This window comes from Gadus macrocephalus, chromosome 3 (genome assembly GCF_031168955.1).
Source record: "Gadus macrocephalus chromosome 3, ASM3116895v1".
NCBI lineage: Eukaryota > Metazoa > Chordata > Actinopteri > Gadiformes > Gadidae > Gadus > Gadus macrocephalus.
Window position 1 is genome coordinate 14,440,850 of NC_082384.1, and position 20,427 is coordinate 14,461,276.

Consider the following 20,427-nt stretch of genomic DNA (forward strand, 5'->3'; position numbering starts at 1 on the left):
GCCCCAAGCTTCCACACGTATCCTATAAAGAAGTGTAGTAGTTGCCGTTGCAGACAGACATGTTCAAATGGAACTGCTAATTTCATTATATCCTCGGTAGTGAGGGGTTATTTATTTTGGGGAGGATTTTCTTTAATATTTGACCCTCAAATTAATTGTGTTCCTTTATGTGATTTAGACATCCACCTAATTTTTTTTTTTTTAAAACACACAAAAAAACGCACTGAAGAGAAGAACAATAAACTGAGACTGAACTTGAATTTGTCCAATGTATGAATGATGTTGACATGACAGGCGCGACCCAAAGCAGCCAGCCTCAAACTCAACATCATAACAGCATGAAAACAGTTTCTTGAGGCCCCTTTGTGTATGGCTGTATGGGTGTCTATAAGTGTGTGTGTGTGTCTGGGGGGGGGGGGGGGTCACATGGTAGAACTAAAGTCAGGAAGAAGGTTGGTTAATTAGGTGACCTATAATTTAAACATTAAAAAAATATATATATATCAACCTAATTGTATCCATAGCAGTAGTAAAAGTGCAAGCCAGACCTGACCAGATAGTAATGTTACGAATAGTAGGATACACGTGGAAGCCCTATGCCATGTCATTTGAAAACATTTAGATTTACGAATAACTATTAATAGCCATGCAAGAAATATGTGGTTTGAAGTTGCAAAACGTATATAAAAAATATATACATAGACACAGTATACCATTTATTTAATTAAAGGTAATAGATTGGCCGATTGTGTGTAAATTATACAATGTCTACACAGCTAAACCGTGACCTCTTGTGGACATTTGTTGTACAACTGCAGTAGTTAATAAAGAAATCGACAACAGACAACTTGTAGGAAAAATATGTTTTAATCCAAATAAAACATACCTTTGAAGACTCTATACAGGTCACATTTATTTTACATGTATATAAAAAATGGAAAATTACCACAGTCGGACCACTAATAGAATCACAGTAAAAGAGGAGTAGGTTAATTGGCCCAGACGTTGCTTATGCTGATTAGACAGATGCGTTGGATTGAGGATAATCTTCCAAAAACGAAGAAAACACTACAAATAAAATGATATTTGGTTGAAATTCTTTTTGAACCAAAATCGCTAGATAGAAATCACAAGGCAAAGGATTGACAAAAAAATACATATATTGGACAAAAAATGAAATTTCCCCTGCTTTCTCAAAGCAGTGGAAGCGGTTTCTCTGGTTCCTCTGTCCAAACAGAACCTAGACAGATCTCTTAGAGGTCTGAATAACTCTGCATAATGGAAGATCCATCGATCAGCAACTAAAGAATGTTAACCAAAGTCAAGCATTTGGATGCAAAGGCTTTACAACGGGAACAAAAAAAAGTATTATTAGTATTATTACAAAATTTAACACACTTTAAAATAAGTCACCATTAAAAAACACACCAAACATAGGGTGGGCATAAATACAAATGGATTAACACAGAAATCACAAACTATGTGGCTATGTTTGAACCGCAAGTATGTCAAGACTGTCACAACAATATCAATAAATATCAATAAAAAAAAAAAGATTGAGTGTACTAGGAATCCCAGTGCAGTACAAATAAGCACTACCATTTACTGCCACGAACAGGTCATCATTTCACCATCATCACCATCCTCATCATCACCATAACCAGTCACCTTTCTGACCATGAACCATCCCGCCCCAACATACCATAAGCCCTCTGAAACCATCACCAAAACAATCCTTCAACGTACAATAAGCACCCTGAAACCATGAACCATCCCTCCAACGTACAATAAGCCCTCTGAGACCACGACCCAAACCATCCTCCAACATACCATAAGCCCTCTGAAACCATGATCAAAACCCTCCTCCAACATACCAAAAGCCCTCTGAAACCATGACACAAACCCTCCCCTAATGTACGATAAACCCTCAACAACTCTGTTGCAAATGCACTAGTCCAGGATTTCCTGCAACTGGCCCAAATGAGAGATAGAAAAACTAATTTTAAAAAACATTGAGAACTTGACTATCAAAACAGTGCAGCCCTCTCTGCATTTCCTTTGAGAGTCATATCCGATAGTATCAGTAACTGGACGTCAAATCCCAGGCATCTCATGGTATCCATTTAACCAACAACCACAGTCACATTATCGTTACTTGTAAACTTTGCAGATCTGGCCATTTACTCCCCAACGGCACTTCCAGTCGCTCTGTAACCCAGTGTCTTGCCCCGCAGACAGCGCATGTTGCATCATAGGGCAGGAGTTTAAAAACGGTGGTATAACCCATTAAAAATATATATTTTAGAAAAACGGCAGGTGAATTCTGACCAGATGCTACGCAATAACATATAAGAGGAAGCTGGTGAAAATCTTTCAAGGAGCACCAGAGGCCATTTTGTACCGCGAAGAAGGATTCACAGTCATAGAAATTAGCTTATAAACACAAGCAGACACACATGTACACAAATATATACACACTCACACAATCATACAGCATGTCAGGCTCAGCTATATAGTAGTCATGCATTCAGAAACAGTTGTTCAGAAAGAATAAAATATAACCGATTTTTAAAAAGGCTGTTTTTTAAAAGGAACTGGCTCTGTTATTGGTCACAGTTCTGTCGTTCACAGTTCTATGCAGTCATGAGATTGAAGAGGAGACATAGCCATGGAGCATGCGGTCTGGATCAACCACTCACAAAGAAGAAATCTCCTGAGGTGGCGAGAAACACATCATGGAGGTCGATGGAGAGCCCTGGAAAAAGAGACAGATTTAATGGATTTTTGAACAAAAATGTCTGGAAGTTCCAATTTATACATATATAGATAACAACGGTAATCTAGTAGCATTTTAGTCTGTTATGCTATCATTATGTCTGTCCCCTGCGTACCTTCCGAAGGTTTCTCCCTTGATATTTAAGGAAGCTTTTCCTTGTCTTTCAGAGGGCTTAGTCTGGGAGGTTGATTTAATGTGGGCCTGTGAAGCCTCTTCAGAATGGTACCGTTATTCAGGGCAATACAAATGAAACTGACTTGACAATTGACTTGTCCTCACTTCAGACATTTAGACCTTTTTTCTATTTGCAGCACTATACAGCACCTTTTCTTCACATGTAATGTTAAGTATGTCTCTGTTAGTGGAGGCAGTGGCTGCTATGTGATAACTTGTAATGGTATGTAAAGTAGGTCTCTGTGAGTGAGGGGGGACTTACCTTGGAGTCCTGGTGTAGCCTCTCCTTAGAGAGAGCAGAGCCTCTTGAACTCTTCGGCGCACCGCACGCCTTCCCAAACATCAGGGGACTGTTCACCTGGACACACAAACACACACACACATTATTGTGGCCAACAGTGTGCACATGGGAACACCATCAATTCACGAGTTACATAATGGAAGTCTACTAAGAAACTAATGGAACAATTTATAAAGTTTAAATTAAGTAAACATGTCCATTCAACAAAGAGGAGAAGGAGAAGAGTGGCCTCACCGCCTGCAGGACGACATTCTCCTTCCCGGGTTTCCCCGTCGACATGGTTACCGGGGAGATGTGCCTGAGCTTCCTCTCGGTGGTCAGCTGATCTCCACGAGCTTTACGCTGACATCACAGACACACCTCGTTAGAGCCACACACACACCTCGTTAAGAGTCACACACACACCTCGTTAGAGTCACACACACACACCTCGTTAGTCACACACACACACCTCGTTAGAGTCACACACACACCTCGTTAGTCCCAGACACAACTCGTTAAGAGTCAGACACCTCGTTAGAGTCCCAGACACAACTCGTTAAGAGTCAGACACCTCGTTAGAGTCCCAGACTCACCTCCTTAAGAGTCACACAATCCCCGTAAGAGTAACAGACAAACTTTGTTAAAAGCCCCTGACCCATATCCTTAAGAGTCCCAGACACTCCTTTAGAGTCCAAGTCACACCTTGTTAAAGACACATAAAGGACAACTCCGAGACATGCGCACACTGTTGAAATCCTCACAATCCCAAACGTTAGATATAAACTGTGCTTTGAGAATGAATGAACGTCATGCGTGTGCGCGCTCACCTTCATCAGCGCCCCGAAGGAGCGTGAGCGCGGGTGTTTCTTGGTGCGTCCGGGGGGGGTCTGCTGGCAATCGCTGGGTGGGGGGGTCCCGAATTCTGTTTGCCTGGCAATCTGGAGGCCATGAGCACATGGATGATGCTAATGTGTTAGCGGCTAGGTTTCTCCTTTTTATGTTCCCAGACACATACTCACATAAAGACGAGGATGGCAATGTGGCAAATACATATCCAGTGGAGCATTGGTGTTACACATTAACAATCTGAGATTAATTTGAAATCAAACTGATCAACTTAAAAACCTGTTGCCAATCGTTTTCAATTAGGTAATTATTATAATAATAATTATTATTATTATAGCAAAGCATTCTATAATGCAGTCTACCTTTCAACCCCGGTTCCCATGACCACCCAGTCCAAAGAGTTCACCTGCTGGATGAGCTTCTTCTTCTTGGCCGAGTCGGGCATGTTGTGGTGGACGTGTCTGAACAGCTCCTTCAGGGCCTCCTCCGTGTGGTGCTGGGGCCCCCCGGCGATGGGCTCCAGGGGCCCGCCGGGCCTCTTGGACCCTGTCGGTGAGCGCAGCACCGGGCTACCGTTGGCAGGCAGCAGCTCCAAATCATCCTGATGGAAAACACCAACCATCCAAGACCAAATGCAATACTGTTAAAAATCACGTCCATCAAGTCACAATAAATACATAAACAGTTAGGGATAACGTTCCATCAAGACACAATAAATACAAAACAGGTAGGAATCACGCTCCATCTGAACACAATAAATATAACCGATGACGATATAAAAGAGCCCAGACTTGACAGAGACACTAAGGTGAGAGGATAAGTCCTCTAGTAGGGACTCGATCAACCCACGCATTTTTGGCAGATCGGGGGCAGTTGCTTTGTCATTGTTATCGATGGGATCATTTGGGAACCTTTCTGGGAAGTTAAGAAAGGGGAAAGCAGCGTGCTGCGCCTTTTAACTGTTGCAAAGCAACCATAGAATCTTTTTTTCCTTGAATCAACATTTTCTTTAACTCAGGGTGTCCAGAAATGCATGGGAACCAAGCAAAACGTTTGGTTCCCATGGATAGCAATTACCAAATAGCTTCTCCCAGCTGTTTAAAGTGTTTTGTGTGATCAGGGCCTAAGAATACATTCTCTTCACTTTTTAAACTTTGACTCTAGAGCCCTCTGGTGGTAGAAATCACCACTGCACTGTACAATCACTGATAGGTAAACTACAATACGACCAGGCTTTGGTTCTTCTTACTTCTTCTTCTTACTTACTAATTCTCCCCCACACTATATGCGGGCTGCTTAAATAGGACCAATTGGACAGCAATGTGTGCTGTGATGTCACCACTGACCTTGGTCTGGATAACTCTGGAGCTGGCACAGTGCACTCTGGCGTGCTCCCTCATGTAGGCAGGGGCCTGGACAACAAACAACAACACATGCGGCAATCACTATAATACTGACTTTAGAGCATTTGACAATATATGTGGAGGACTGCACTGACAGTAAGGCATGTGGGTTCCTACTGTATATATTATAACAACCAACATAATAATGGTATTCAGAGATAGAGAGGTAGCACTACATTGAGGTATGCAGGGATGCACATAACTTCTTTATAGAGTTCAGTTGAGTACCAGGAGATGGTGTTTGGTACGCACCCCAGACATAGCTCCTCACGTAACATCGGATCTTATGAAACGTACCCAGTTTCACAGAGGTTTTTTGCGTCACCTTTTTTTTTTTTTTAATCAAACTGCAGCAGCTCGACCACGGAGCGTTTGATTATCTGACAAAAGGAACGTTGCGATCAGCTGATTTTGCGCAGTTCTCCAGTGTGTGCGCAGTGCACAGCGCCGCACATGAGCGCACATTTCATTGCGCTTATCATTCATTACGAGCCACGGCACATCTGGTCTTGGTGCCACTTTTTGGAAAAAAATACATTTTCTTCTGCTCCGGCTCCATTTCCCTTTTCTTCTGGTGGCGAACGCAAGTTCGCCACCAGTAGCTGCTCAATGTATTTTGTTGTTTCGTTTTTTTTCGATCTCCCGTAAGGCAAAAGCGCTGTACTAGTGACACAAGTGACGTTACGCATCCCCGGTTATGGCCGCGCATGCGTACTTGCGTATCAGTTATGTGCACCCCTGTGAGTAAAAATATTGCCAAGCTGGAAAAGTGTACATCTAGCATAAAACAGTCTGATTTGAAGATGTTATTAGAAAAGAGACTAAACTAATCAATTAAAAATATTGTGATCATAACGAACCAATGCGACAACAGTTGGCTTTACCCCTTATGGGAGTGTTTGTGTGCGTGTGCATGCGTTACCCTGAACAGCTTCTGTGAGTGTCTGATGAGGAAGGCCATGCTGTTGTTGAGCTTCTTCAGGTTGTCCTTCAGGTCCACTGCAGTCATCTACACGCACACACACACACGCACACACAAACATAAGACTGTGGTTGGGAAACACGGTGCCAAATGACTAAATGTCCCCGAAGTATGACTTCTGTCAAAGTGCCGGCAGCCGAGCAATGAAGAACGATCCGGGCTGACATTTTTATTTTTCATAGGAGCACTGTGCTCTACGCCGAAGACTAAAATAGCTAGGGGGGAACAGCTATGTTGCACCAAAACAAATGACTAGCCCCCACCTGCCTAGGCTGTATCAGTTTTCTGCTTCTGAGGAATGACGTTCAGGGGGGCCTGGGGGGGAGGGACCAGATGGATCAGGGGGAGGAGCCATGGGTGAGTAGGGAGGAAGAGCTCGGGTTGAGTTAAGGGGGGAAATGTAGAAAATGCCCGAAGGGCGCTTTATGCTAGTTAAAGGACAATTGAAAATTTAGCCCCCTTTCTGGTTGTCAAGGATGAATTAGAGTGATTGACACCGACATTTTGACGGTTGGTTCTGGAAACGGAAAGGTTGTGGTCTTTTCGCTCAGTTCTCTGTCTCAACAGTAGGGCTAGAACAGAGCGAAAAGACTAGAACCAGCTGGCCTTCCCGTTTCCGGTCAACAAGCAATGAGTCTTCCAACCGAAATCAATGGATTTACAAAATGCAAAATAAAAGACTCGACACTTTATTTCGCTATGGTACTTGATTTGGGACATCCACAACACCACTAACCACTCGGTGAGTTGCACGTTTCTGAAAACAAACGTTTAGGGTTGTTTTAAGGACAGGTTTGTGAATGCCCGTAGCCAGCCATTGTGAAGCAGGCAGGGGCGATTCGAAATGAGGCAATAACCAAAGACAGGACCCATAGTCAAAATTTCGGTGTCAACCACTCTATTTCATCCTAGACAAACCAGAAAAGGGGCTAAACGTTCAAAATACCGGAATTGTCCTTTATTAACAATGAATCCCCTTTTACAAAATCTACTCAAATTGTATTTAGTATGTAGGGTTAAGGTTAGGGTTAGAGTTAACTAACCCTAACCCTTAGCAGCACAGCCCCACATTGAGCTGCATATGCCTGCCAAAACAGGGCCGAGTGCGGAGGCCCAAGCGCCACTGGTACTCACGTATCGAGGCCAGAGGACGTGCGGGGCGAACATGAGGGCCAGGTTGTAGGCGGACATCTTGTTGGTGTCCTGCCGCTTGGCGGTGTGGTAGAGCAGCTCCAGGAGCAGCTTGAGCAGCGAGCGGTTGGCGGCAGGGAGCAACATGAGGAGCAGCTGCAGCGCCTCGATCTGCCGCTCTTTGTCCGGCACCGACGTCTTGTTGCCCCGCTCATCGAAGCGGGTCATGTCTGCAGTGAGGGGGAGGGGGGAGGGGTGTTAGGAGGGTGGATTAACACAATACTGGGAACTAACTACATACTTAGCAGTACTTTGTTTATCCCTGAAGGTCAGCTTGGCAGCCAGGCGGTGGTTTTATATTTACAGGGCAATCGAAACAACACTTTAAGAGCAAGCCTCACAGCGTGAGTGAGTTGAGTGAGTGAGTGAGTGAGTGAGTGAGTGAGTGAGTGAGTGAGTGAGTGAGTGAGTGAGGAGGTGAGGTAGTGAGTGAGTGAGTGAGTGAGTGAGTGAGTGAGTGAGTGAGTGAGTGAGTGAGTGAGTGAGTGAGTGAGTGAGTGAGTGAGTTGAGTGAGTGAGTTGAGTGAGTGAGTTGAGTGAGTGAGTGAGTGAGTGAGTGAGTGAGTGAGTTGAGTGAGTGAGTGAGTGAGTTGAGTGAGTGAGTGAGTGAGTGAGTGAGTGAGTGAGTGAGTGAGTGAGTGAGTGTGTGAGTGTGTGAGTGAGTGAGTGAGTGAGTGAGTGAGTGAGTGAGTGAGTGAGTGAGTGAGTGAGTGAGTGAGTGAGTGAGTGAGTGAGTGAGTGAGTGAGTGTGTGAGTGAGTGAGTGAGTGAGTGAGTGAGTGAGTGAGTGAGTGAGTGAGTGAGTGAGTGAGTGAGTGAGTGAGTGAGTGTCACCTGCTATCTTCAGGTGTGCGTGGAGCTGCCGGTGTGTGAGGAGGGGTTCGGGGAGCTCCCCCAGGAAGGCCTTGAGCAGGGTGGCCACGTCGTTGGGGTGGAAGCCCCCGGAGCCCAGGTCCACATCCGCCCCGCTGTTCAGCAGGTCCCTCAGCGTCTGCTGCCGCACGCTGTTGCCCGGCACCCGGAACAGACCCTCCACCTGCAGATCTGAGTGGACAGGAGCAAGAAACCAATAGGATCGTCAGCCAAGGGAGAGCCTGGGATAGGATTACCTGGCAGGGCTGCAGTACGATGATTCATTCAAATATCTATTGTGTACACTTGATCTATCTATCCTCTATTCCTGCACTATCTACGTTTCTCCATTAGCAGCCTCTAGTAGCTTCAGTTGTAGCCACAGTTAAAGCTCAGAAGTTCAGAGAGTTTTATTCTTTGAGACACTTTCTCGTTTAGACATCTTTTAATGAAGTTAGTAGCCGATAGTGTCCAACAGAGCTGACAGAGTCTAACAGACAGTCAGACAGACAGATAAATATAGATGAGTCAAACATCCTAAACACTATACAATTCTGCGTTGCATGGTGAACACCACTTCCGGAGTGTAATAAGTGTGTGGTCAGTTCTATGAGGATTATACTCACTCTTGCTGAGGTACTCGATGAGCTGGTAGATTTGTGCGATGCTTCCTTCTGACAGAGGGGTCCCAAACACAACATCCTTATCTGTGAACGGGGGATGAACATGTTTTATGGTAGACAGTGAACAGTCTTTCTATCCTACATGCAAGCAAACTCAAGCACTGAAGGTCTGTCACAACATGCCAATCTACTACTTACAAGCCGGCTAATAGGCTAACACACAGCTGGCTTGTGAATCAGCCCATCACATCATAGTGAAGACATGTTTTGTGCGGCAGTCTTCTTTTTTCACTATTGAATTTTGGAAGACGGAAGACAACTTTACTAGAATAAGTGCAAATAATACAAATATGCACCAGGAACTCCACAAATCTAGATCATTTTAGGTAAGTTAATACCACATAGGAGAATTATTGCAATCATTGGGTTTGTCTAATAAGAGCATCTGACCTTCACGCTGCTATAGAAACACACCTTATTTTACGACGGACATCATTTGTCTTCAAGGTTGACTGTTGTAACAAAGATGTAAAAACTAAATTGTACAACAACTTGGCTCCATTTTTCTCAGAATGTGAGTCAGAAAGAGACTTTAAAAACATATAATCCAAACTTCACTCTACTGGAGTCGTGTGTTGTTTTCTGTTGCTTTGGACCAAAGGCTTCCATCACTGTAACAATATTTTTCAGCAGAACTGGTTTTTTGGGCGGGGACTAGGGGGCAGGAACCAGGCAGCGTCTGACCTTTGCGCTTCAGGAAGTTGAAGGAGCGGAAGAAGCCCCCTCCGCTGCTGCCCGTGGGGGTCTTGGGGGGCGCCTCCTCTCCCAGCAGCTCGGAGAACTCGCTCCCCGGCAGGTCGATGAGTCGCGTCAGGTTGCTCAGCACCAGCTCCGTGAACACCTCTGGCTGCTCGTGACGGAGCTTCTCCACAAAGAAGTCGGGGTTGAAGATGATGGTGGTGGCACGGCCGGCACGGGTGCTGCTCGAATTCTCCTCTGGCTGGATCCCCATGGTGCACGGTGTACCTCTGAAAGGGACAAAAGGTCAGAATGGTCTAGACTAGTCCAAGTCCAGACGCATTCACAGGCAGCTCAATGTAGCCTTAAATCACCAGACCAATTCACAATTCACACTCTCAGTCGATTTTCCAATTTCCATTGGGCTTAATCGAAGAGCCTAGACAAATATGCATCTTGAGGCAATTGGATAGAGCTACAACCAATCAGAACAACGAAACATGTGACACATCAGTTGCAGCCATCTTGGTTGTTTATACATTAGATAAACGGTTGTTATTGGTCCGACCCAGGCAGGTCTGCTGGAAATCTATCTGAACTGAAGAGCCGTATATGCCAGAGCAAATCAGAATTGACAAACAACCAACGTAGTTGGTGTCCAAACCTAATTTACAATATAAATGGCAAGAGTAACAGAGTATAACATTTATTCAAAAGCATCAGCAAAATAATGCAAGTAATTAAATTAGAATCGCAAAAGGTCTAGCTTTGGGTGTTCGACTCCCTGTCCAAAAGGTTCAGAGTTGGACCCATTGTCCTCATCCTACTCTGTAAATATGTCAATGATGATATGCGAGCTACCGACTCCTTCATTACGCACGTCGCTTTAAAAGCGTCTGCTTAACGGAGGTTTATGATTGGTCGATTTTATATGATTCAATATTGTTGCGCTGAATGCCATAAAGATAGCTCTTTATATACGAAACAAGAATCCGCCTTAAAAGCCATTTGATGTCAGTAGATCAATTATTAAACCAATGCCGTTTGAATATCGGTAGGGAGCATTTACAATAACCAAAGAATGCATTCAACAAATACAGAGTTAAACGGCAAACTCTTAACCTCTCTTCATAAGTATAAGGAGGGTATTCCTACTATAATTTGCGCAACTTAGGCCTACAGTTCAAGCCATGACACTGGAAGAAAGAAAAATGTGTCTGATATCTTTAGTTTGCAGGGTTCAAGTAAAATTGAAACATTTGAACCAGTTATAAAGGTTAAATGTAAATCAGCTCTCATAAATAACGCTACACGACCCAACTTACTCTACTCTGACTAATAGATGCAACAGTTTGGGCATATCTTAATACCAAGTTCCCTACCCACTAGAGTTTAACAAAGGAATACACATGTCAATAAGAGCGTATGTTGTCCATAATGAGTAATTTTACCTGATTTTTTTTGTATTATTCCCTTTCTCTTTATCCGCAGCCATGCTTGGTTTGAATCCTCCGCTGTTGTCTTTTTAGGTCCCGCCTACTTTGGGATCAGTGATTCGTGGGTTGTGAAATATGGGCGGCATCCAGCGATATGATTTGCCTGTCGAGCAATCTGATTGGGTTGTTTAAATTTCTTCAGCTTGTCAAGGGAAACGGTAGACAGGGACAACCACAAAACAATACAAAAATATATTCTATATTTAAATATTTTATTATTAAAGACAGTTTTTTTCCATGATGCCTAACATTTACTAATTTATCTTTGTAAAATGTTTTCTTGAATCATATTTGTGTAATTCATAGTGTTTGTGCGTGTGAGTGTGCGTGTGCGTGTATGTGTGCGTGTGCGTGCTCGTGTGCGTGTGTGGGAGAGGGAAGCAGAATGAAGCGGACGATTGTTACAGCTACGTCCCCTAAGCTGCCTGTTACACCCCTTCGACTCGTGTCAAGACCAATCCGCCCAACGTTAACAGGACAAACCAACGACTATTTCCACACACAGAAAACTTCCAGTACACAGTAAGATGTTACATTTTCTGAGCTTGGATTGAATTGCTTAACAAACCTAACAGCCATATCAAGAATAAGACTAATCTAAATATGTGTATTGAGTTTTTCTCATAAAAAAAAGTTTTAACCCAATTTTACAAATGTAGGCCTATGTATTTCTTCATGAGGGTCTATGTACTGCATAAAAAAATATTGTGTTTAAATATCCCCAGAAAACCACAGATGATTCGACAAACTATGAATTTAAGATCATCAGCAAGAGGATTTCTAGCTTTCCTTCTTTCACTCCCAGGTTGGTACATTTATGTTATAGACATTAACTTGAACTGTTACATTGAGTAACATGACAACAATCAACTGGAATGGGGAGAGTGAAACCACAGTACAAATTTATCTTCAACCTAAACGCCAGAATAGGTCATCCAAAACGACCCGTATGAACATTTTAGCCCATTATCGACTTTGAAGAAACAGCAATATGTCACGCATGTCAAGGTTCTGTCTACCAAAACAAAATGACAATGACAATTTTTAAATGATCAGTGTAAAAAGCAACATTGTAAATAGATTTGGTCATAAAATGCACTTTTTACTCTTCTAGCAATAAATGGGTATTTTTTTAATGTTACATTGTCTTAGACATCTAAGACTTACAAAAACCTGTACATGCCTTTATCACTAGTAAGCTTGATAACTGCAATCGTCTCCTTACAGGTCTCCCAAAACAAACTCTGAGGAAGCTTCAGCTTGTTCAGAATGCTGCTGCTAGAGTTCTAACAAAGACCAAAAAATGCACATATTACACCAATTCTGAAATCGTTACATTGGCTTCCTGTAGGTCAGAGAATTGATTTTAAAATCATGTTGCTAACCTATAAATCCCTACATGGTTGTTTAGGCCCAAAATATTTAAGTGATATGCTTCCACTACATAAGCCTTCTAGACCACTAAGATCCTCTGAGACCAATCTGTTAATTATCCCCAGAGTAAACACGAAACATGGGAAAGCAGGATTTAGTTACTATGCAACAAATAGCTGGAATAAACTCCCTGAGGATTTAAGACTTGCCCCAACTCTGAGCACCTTTAAAACAAGACTGAAGACTTTTATGTTTGCTTTAGCTTTCTGCTAAAACTTAAATACATTGCACTTTCTAAAAAGCTTTTTTAACTTTGCCTTTATTTTCTATTTTAATACTAAAATGCCTTTTTAACTTTCTATTTTACCCATTTCTTTGCATATGTTTTCTTTTACTTGTCTATTATTTAATTTTATTGTATGACAATGTTTATATGTGAAGCACTTTGAGTCTTCCTTGTGTATGAAAAGTGCAACATAAATAAAGTTGCCTTGCCTTGCCCTGCCTTGCCTAGATTCTGCTCTGGGTATCATATTTTACTGTTATATATAGATATAGGCTCACCTGCTAACAATTTCCTGTTTGAATGTGTAATGCTCCCTTACTTCTGTTTTCAACCAAATTTCTGGTGGCGGCCAGTTGGTCCATCAAGCTGCCTGTTACACCCTTTGACTCGTGTCGGAACCAACCGCCCAATCACAGCTCAAGCACCAATCGCATTGCTTACCCAAAATGTTAGGGCCATCCTCCAGGCTCTCTTGTGCAAGTAAATTGTCACAAGGGAGACTGGAAGTCGAGGCTAATAATTTACTGATTGCTCTCTATTTAATTTGAACTTCACAAGGCAAAGTTGCCGTAGAAATATGTCAACTTTTACTGTATTTGCACAAGCAACTGATCATGCATTTCATCAGCTGAACCTCTTTGTCTTGTTCATTCTCAATGGGATGTTGGTTTTTTTAACAGTGCTGAAGGCTGATTACTGGATTACTTACCCATCTAATAATGTCTGCGCTCCAAGAGGATCGACGGTTGACATCACCTGCCAATTGAAATACCCTAAAGCACAGCACGTTGATACCACAGTCCAGGAGCCACGGTGGTTTCATAAAAGAGATGTTGATGTGCAAAAAGATACAGACTATGCTGGTCGTGTTAAAAACAATTGCTACAAGCCCAAATGTACCAGGGTCAGCTGTATTGTAAAGTGTACCCTGAGCATCAGTGACCTGAGACAGAGTGACTCTAGTGAGTACAAGTTCAGGTTCAGAACATACAATACAGTAACCGCCAATATACTGGAATATACCAGTGACCTTGGAGAGACGCTATCTGTGACAGGTAAACTTTCATTACCAATGAGTCTACTGAGCATCTTGTTAATGTGTGTGTGCGTGTGTGTATGTGTTTTTGTGTGTGTGTGTCTGTGGGTGCGGGTGTGTTCGCGTGTGTGTGTGTGTGTATGGTGGTGTGTTTGTATATGTGTGTGTGTGTGTGTGTGTGTGTGTGTGTGTGTGTGTGTGTGTGTGTGTGTGTGTGTGTGTGTGTGTGTGTGTGTGTGTTGTGTCTAATCTGGTTTATCACTTGTGATTTACACAACTCACTTGTGTCATTTGTTCTCCCAACCAGGTCTCCAGGTGAAAGTGTCCTTTCCTATCCGTCCTAACCGAGCATCCTTGGAATGTCACAGTATGTGTGGTCTAGCTGGTAACCCTACCTACATCTGGATCAGCAATGGTCAGTCACCAAGAGAAGGAATGAAGTACCCTGGCATTGTTCGGCCTCAAAATAGCTATTCATGTGCTGTTAAAGGATATGAACATTTCCCCTCTCCTTCAGTGTGTAAGTCAACAGTCAATACATTTGATTTAGTATGAATGGATTGGTGCTGACGGTAATTTATATAATGAATGAAATATGTTATGTTATCAGACGCTCCAAAGACCCCCGCAGTGACCGTGAGTCCCTCTGGGGGAATAGAGGCGGGCAGTTCAGTAGCTCTGAGCTGCAGCAGTGATGCCAACCCAGCAGCTGACTACACCTGGTTCAAACATGGTGACTCAATGGGACAATCAGGACAGAACTACACCATCACTGATATCACATCTGAGCTTGGAGGAAGCTATTACTGTCAAGCACATAATGCAATCGGACGTCATAATTCCACCCTTTTCTTCATTAATGTTACAGGTAATTGTTGTTTTAAAACAACACACACAAACACACACACACACACACATACACACACACACACACACACACACACACACACACACACACACACATACAAAGACACACACCTTTGCTGTTTGTGTGTTTGCCAACATTGGGCCTATAAGCATGTTTGAAATCTGTCCTCTGTTTTCTAGAGACATCATCATCACAGATAACAGCAATAGCTGGAGGGGCAGTTGCTGTCTTACTGGCCTCCATACTCCTTCTTGTTCCATTCCTCTGGATGAGGTGAGATAATCTCTCTCTCCCTCCGTCCCGTTTATTTAATATTCTTTCACATCTCCTGTTGCTTCTCAGTATCTCTGTTCTCTCCACTAGAAGAAAGAAGGCCTCCAGAAAAGTATCTGGAATGGTGACAGATACCGTAGATGAGGTGAGAGGCAGGAAGCCATTTTACTAACCCATGATTGAAAAAGGCCACCCTGATGCCACGATACAAGACCACTTGCGAAACTTTTACCTCTGTCTTTAAGAGAGTCCCCTAGAAGAGTCTCTACATCTCAGTGGTCCAGGATCACCAGCATTATCAGGGTCTTGCTTGTATACTTTCATTGGACACCTTTCCTCTGTGTTATGATCTGGTAATCTGAGAACATAAAGTGATGTTTGATAATAGGGTAAGGGTGAGATCAATGTGTGATCTGGGGAGACTTTTGCAAATGAGCAGAATTCAAAAGATGGGTCTAATGATTTATATTCTTGTTTAAAGAAGTAAATTAATACTTTGTTGAATTGTCAAGGAAGTAGTCTTGAAGTGAAGCCTACTTAATGGCATTACCAATGTTCACCACCGGGGGCCTCTAAATTGAACTAAAAGCACATGCCTTTAAATCAGGGGTTCTCAAAGTTTTGACAACTGAGGGCCAATTTAGGAACCCAAAATTTGACTGAGGGCCGCCAAAGGAAAAAAAAAATTGGCGGGAATCGCCGCCAGCATCCCAGTGGTCAAAAAAAACATTGCACCGTGGTCCTCTAAAATCACGAAACTGAGGTTCAGCCTTTCAAAGTAATGTACAGTCGGATTAAAACTAACAAATGTAAAAGGATTTAATTGAAAGCTAGAGAGAATCGACTTTTCTCTTTATAATCATTTATTTTTGTTTTAATTAATATTGATATAATAATAAAAAAATATATATATATAATTTTATTTTTATTTTTATATAACTTACATAATTATGTATGTCATTGCGGGCCGCCAGGAATGATTCCGCGGGCCGCCATTGGCCCGCGGAATCAATGATTTAAATAGATTAAAGTGTTGCAAAATGTATTTTTCTGTCCTCTCTCCCCGTCAGCCAATTCCTGTTCCTGTGTATGACAACGTCTTAGCTCTGACCAATCGCTCAGCTCCTGCAGCACAGATAGAACCAAAAGAACAGCAGGATGACCTTCACTATGCCAGCATCATCCTCTCTCACCCAGAGAACCAGGAAGTGCCTCGCTGTGTGGCTGGCTCCCGTGTCCAACCAGATCAGATCGAGGAGGTCCTTTACTCTGTGGTCAAGGCTTAAAGACCCAATGCTGTCCCTGAGTGAGTTTCTCTTGGTATATGTACGGTCTAAGTTTTCGGATTTTGAGATCAACCAAATGGATCTGTTTTACAGGGTGACTGAAGTGTCCATATCCTCTGTCTTCTTTTCAGGGACTGTGATCTGACAGAGACAGAAGGAACCTCAGAGTTGTACAGAACCGTCAAATAACACCCTACACTTTGATCCACTGAGCAGCAGGATTTATAATAATAATAATAATAATAATACATTTCATTTAGAGGCGCCTTTCAAGACACCCAAGGTCACCTTACAGAGCATATAGTCATATATAAGGATAAAGAATACCTTATTCTGTTCAAACAGGACACTACGCTGGCTGAGGGTTGGCTGGATATGCCTAAATGTGCATGCAAATGCGAATGAAAATACATTAGATTAAGATGTATGCAACGATGATACCAGATTAAATCAAATGTAGTTTAGTCTGAACTGGGTTCGAAAAACCATCACATCCACAGGTATACCACCAATGTGGCTCATAGCGTCGGAATATCATCCACCATCTGGGCTCCATCCTTTGTAAAATGTGTTTGGCTGTATGAAGCTAAACCAACTCAAACTAATGAGATGATAAGACACGTGACCTAGCAGCTGTAAATATTTTTTATACAGTGATCAGAAGCCATATTGGCATTGCAGCTAGCTAACTGCTTATGTGTAATATCATAAAACCGTAACTGAATGTTACCAGAAAATGTCTATTAGTAAGAGGATTGGCACTCTCTGGTAACTTCCGGTTTCTGAACTGGTTGCGGTAAACCATCTCTGTCCATGCGAGGGCGCCCGCGGGCGTGTGCAGAATGAATGGGAGTCTACGGATTTCACCCTCAGAATCCACTTTTCTCAGGGTGCAATTTAGTAAAGTTGAAAGTTGCAGTAATTTGAAAGTTGCATTCAAAAGGGGGGGGCTAAGATAATACACTGAATAATATACTGAATATTGAATTTTAAAAATTCTAAAAATCCTTTCAAAAATGTGATGCCGACATATATTTTCAGACTGCCAGTGGTCCTGCTTTAAGTTCTAAGTCACTTTGGCACTTCCTGGCAATTGTTATATAGAATATATACATATAATATATAACAATTAATTTAGACGGAACATCCTCGTTAAGATTTAAGCTTGAGCTTCAGATTCCATCAAGCAGGGTCTCTGGTCGTTATCAGTCGCAAGTCCGTCAATGACCAATCAGCATTCATAAGCAGAATGCTAGCGTTTTACGGCCAATAACGGCCCAGCCTGTAAGAAATCGAAAGGACATTAGTACTCATTCCTTCGACCTTTGTATTATAATCTATTTTGAAATTGAGGCATCTACAATGATATCTGCAATGTTTCCACGCAAGCAAGTGAAAGAGATCAATTTAGCCATCTAGCTCCATAGACCCCCATTCAATCTAAGCTCGCCCGCGATCAGTGGAATTCTTATGGAACTGCAATCACGCTCGATACAAGGGGGTTCTACAGAGGGTGCCAAGGCTCTCCGTAGACTCGCTCTGCTTTCACCTTGAATTACAATTTGAGTTGGCATGACTAAATAACTGAATAAAGTGTGGCTATCGCTCATTTGCTTATTAGATGTGATCATTTGCAGTGACTTACAGTGCCCCGCTGCCGGTGCCCCGCAGGTCACCACCGCCGCGGGGCACCACCGACGCCGCCTGGCTGCGGGGCTCAGGCGGGATACAATCCCAGGTAACAATCGCGGGAAACAATCCCTTTCTCCTCCATGTCGCGGTTCAATCTTGACTTCAGGGAGTCAAAGCCAAAGTCATTTTGCCCCCAATTCATTCTCAACCAAGGCCGAGATAACCCCCACTACGAGTCTCGTTGTGGAAGTACCAGAGACGTCAGAGAACCCGATGCAGTCTAGTCTTTTCACCAAATGGGAGCTTTAACTTATGTTGCGTGTTATGCGCCATAACACTAACATAGCAGAACGGTTATCCAAATAACAAAGGATTGTACAACACTTGCGTTACTGTGTGTGTATTTACACACACGCACATGTGGCGCTCGCACGGTAGTATTTCATTGTCTCATTGGTTTATTAGGTAGGCCTATCTAATAAATCTCTGTCTATTCAATACTTCATTCACTGCCTCTTCCGTGGTCATTACAATATTATGAATATACTGCGTCGGGTCCTCCGACGTCTCTCCCTCTTCCACAAAAGGTAAAGACATGCAATGGTGGTTATCTTGTTGCGGCGCGACAAATTCGACAAAACTTGCACAGCGACAGATTATGATGTGTGGCGGGACAAAACTTCGGCGACAACGCGAACGGGCGAAAAATTTCGCGTTTGGTGTGAAAACACAGTAAGTATAAGACAATAGCATTGTCATGCCATGGAGTCAACGTTTGTTGTCATGTTATGTCTGAAACGGGCCAACGGCAAGTGTTAGACGTGCTTCGACATGCAATACAATGCTATGTGATGCTTTGATATCTTAAAATGTAAAGTCAAAGTCGAGAATGATGAGAAAACTTCATCACTACTACTTCATGATACGGCCAGATGTCTTCTGTTTAGCAAACAGCTGCATCGGGCCGGTGTGTCATAATGTCGGTTGTGGTTGGCTAGTTTTCGTTTTTTGAATCAGCATTGGCCTACTTCGGCCAGCATGCTATCGTTGGGTGATGATTTTGTTGCACAGTCCCCTGGATCACTGTACAGCCTGGACCGGGCCGTCAGCTGTCAGCCCTGGACGGTGGGCAGGCTGCGGCCGTCGCGGTCGTAGCAGGACACCACGCTCTTCTGGGTGCTGCGGTGGTGGTGCAGGGTGCTGTGGAGGCTGGCGTCCGCCCGGGACAGGGTGCACATGCTGGCGGGGCATCCTGGGCAGAGGCGCGTGCTGCGCAGCTCCACCATAAGGGCGGATGAATATGCTCTAGCTCAAAAGGGTACAAGCACTTATCCTGCTAAGCCTCAATACTTTGCCTTTCAAAAGACCTTTAAGCCTGCTAAAGAAACTTTAGCTGACAACATTCAAAAACATTCGATAAGAAAAGAGACTCGTTCTAGAGATCAGCCTTACTGTGGACATTGTAAAAACGTACTTGCAAATTGCTTGAAATTGAAGCTTAAGAATAGATCTCAGTCCACTTCTTTCCGTTAGAATGCTGATTGTATTTCTTCGCTTCCCCCGACGCCTCAGAAAGACGAGAACTTTTGTCCGGTTTGTTACGGATGCGTTTGTCACTTTGCCGGGTGCGCATATAATACACGCGTGCCAATAAAAATGCTTCATTGGTTTTGTTAATGTCCCTCTCCATGAGGTTTCACTCGTTTCTAATTTAATTAGAAACGAGTGAAAGAAAGCTCTCGCCCTACAAGCCATGCACATCAAAGGTGCTGTGGTGCAGCGTGTTGAGAGCCTGAAATTCCTGGGCCTCCACATCACCAGCACCCTCAGCTGGTCCGAGAACACGGCCTCTGTGAGATAGGCTGAGCAGAGGCTGTACTTCATTAGGTCCCTGAAAAAAGCCGGCCTCAGCTGTCAACCGCTCACCCAGGCCTACAGATGTCGGGTGGAGAGCGTCCTCACAGGGGGCATTACTGTGTGGTATGGCAACCTAACAGTAAAGGAGAAGAAGGCCCTTCAGAGGGTCGTCAAAACTGCAAAGAGAAGCATACGCGCAGAGCTCCCGTCTATGGACAACCTGTACACAGTTCGCTGTAGGAACAAAATAAAATCCATTCTCCAGGACCCACATCAGCCCAGTCACACCCTGTTCAGATGGAGAAGCTCCGGTCGGGTGCTGAGCAAAGAGGTAGTGGTTTCATAACAGTTTTTACCCAGCAACCATCAGACTACTGGCAGAGGACATTCAAGGTGGACTGACAAACTATACCCCTTATCAGACTCGTTAAACGTTAACGTTAAAATCAATG

At 43.3% G+C, this 20,427-nt stretch overlaps 2 protein-coding genes across 8 annotated transcripts in view; one reads left to right on the forward strand and one right to left on the reverse strand.

Moving 5' to 3' along the window:
* Nucleotides 1-848: 848 nt before the first annotated feature.
* On the reverse strand, nt 849-11,465 carry arhgap19 (Rho GTPase activating protein 19). Its single transcript, XM_060047489.1, has 12 exons — nt 11,319-11,465; nt 9,874-10,157; nt 9,133-9,213; nt 8,489-8,698; nt 7,599-7,825; nt 6,405-6,491; nt 5,426-5,491; nt 4,486-4,680; nt 4,061-4,171; nt 3,486-3,593; nt 3,213-3,308; nt 849-2,755 (listed from the first exon to the last, which is right to left on the reverse strand). The coding sequence occupies exons 1-12, from the start codon at nt 11,360-11,362 to the stop codon at nt 2,696-2,698; spliced, it is 1,569 nt and encodes a 522-aa protein (XP_059903472.1). The 5' UTR covers nt 11,363-11,465; the 3' UTR covers nt 849-2,695.
* Nucleotides 11,466-11,787: 322 nt separating this feature from the next.
* LOC132454252 (carcinoembryonic antigen-related cell adhesion molecule 6-like) overlaps nt 11,788-20,427 on the forward strand; it is a 14,741-nt gene continuing 6,101 nt past the window's right edge. For 3 of the 7 annotated variants that reach the window (XM_060047493.1, XM_060047496.1, XM_060047495.1), the window contains exons 1-2: nt 11,788-11,885; nt 12,089-12,168. In XM_060047493.1, the coding sequence (XP_059903476.1) occupies nt 12,099-12,168 (70 nt within the window). In that variant the 5' untranslated portion in view covers nt 11,788-11,885; nt 12,089-12,098. Of the gene's footprint in view, nt 11,886-12,088; nt 12,169-13,703; nt 14,079-14,366; nt 14,580-14,669; nt 14,928-15,106; nt 15,201-15,290; nt 15,346-16,270; nt 16,507-16,617; nt 18,100-20,427 lie in introns of those variants that run through there. The other 4 variants (XM_060047490.1, XM_060047491.1, XM_060047497.1 and 1 more) reach the window with 4 other exon arrangements.

Bases quoted from the DNA above. Each gene is read 5' to 3' on its own strand.
- arhgap19 (XM_060047489.1), bottom strand. From the start codon at position 11,362: ATGGCTGCGGATAAAGAGAAAGGGAATAATACAAAAAAAATCAG. The intron at 8,699-9,132 runs GTGAGTATAATC...CTGTCCACTCAG, and splicing joins CATCGAGTACCTCAGCAAGA to ATCTGCAGGTGGAGGGTCTG. The intron at 4,172-4,485 runs GTGAACTCTTTG...CATGGCCTCCAG, and splicing joins AGAAGAAGCTCATCCAGCAG to ATTGCCAGGCAAACAGAATT.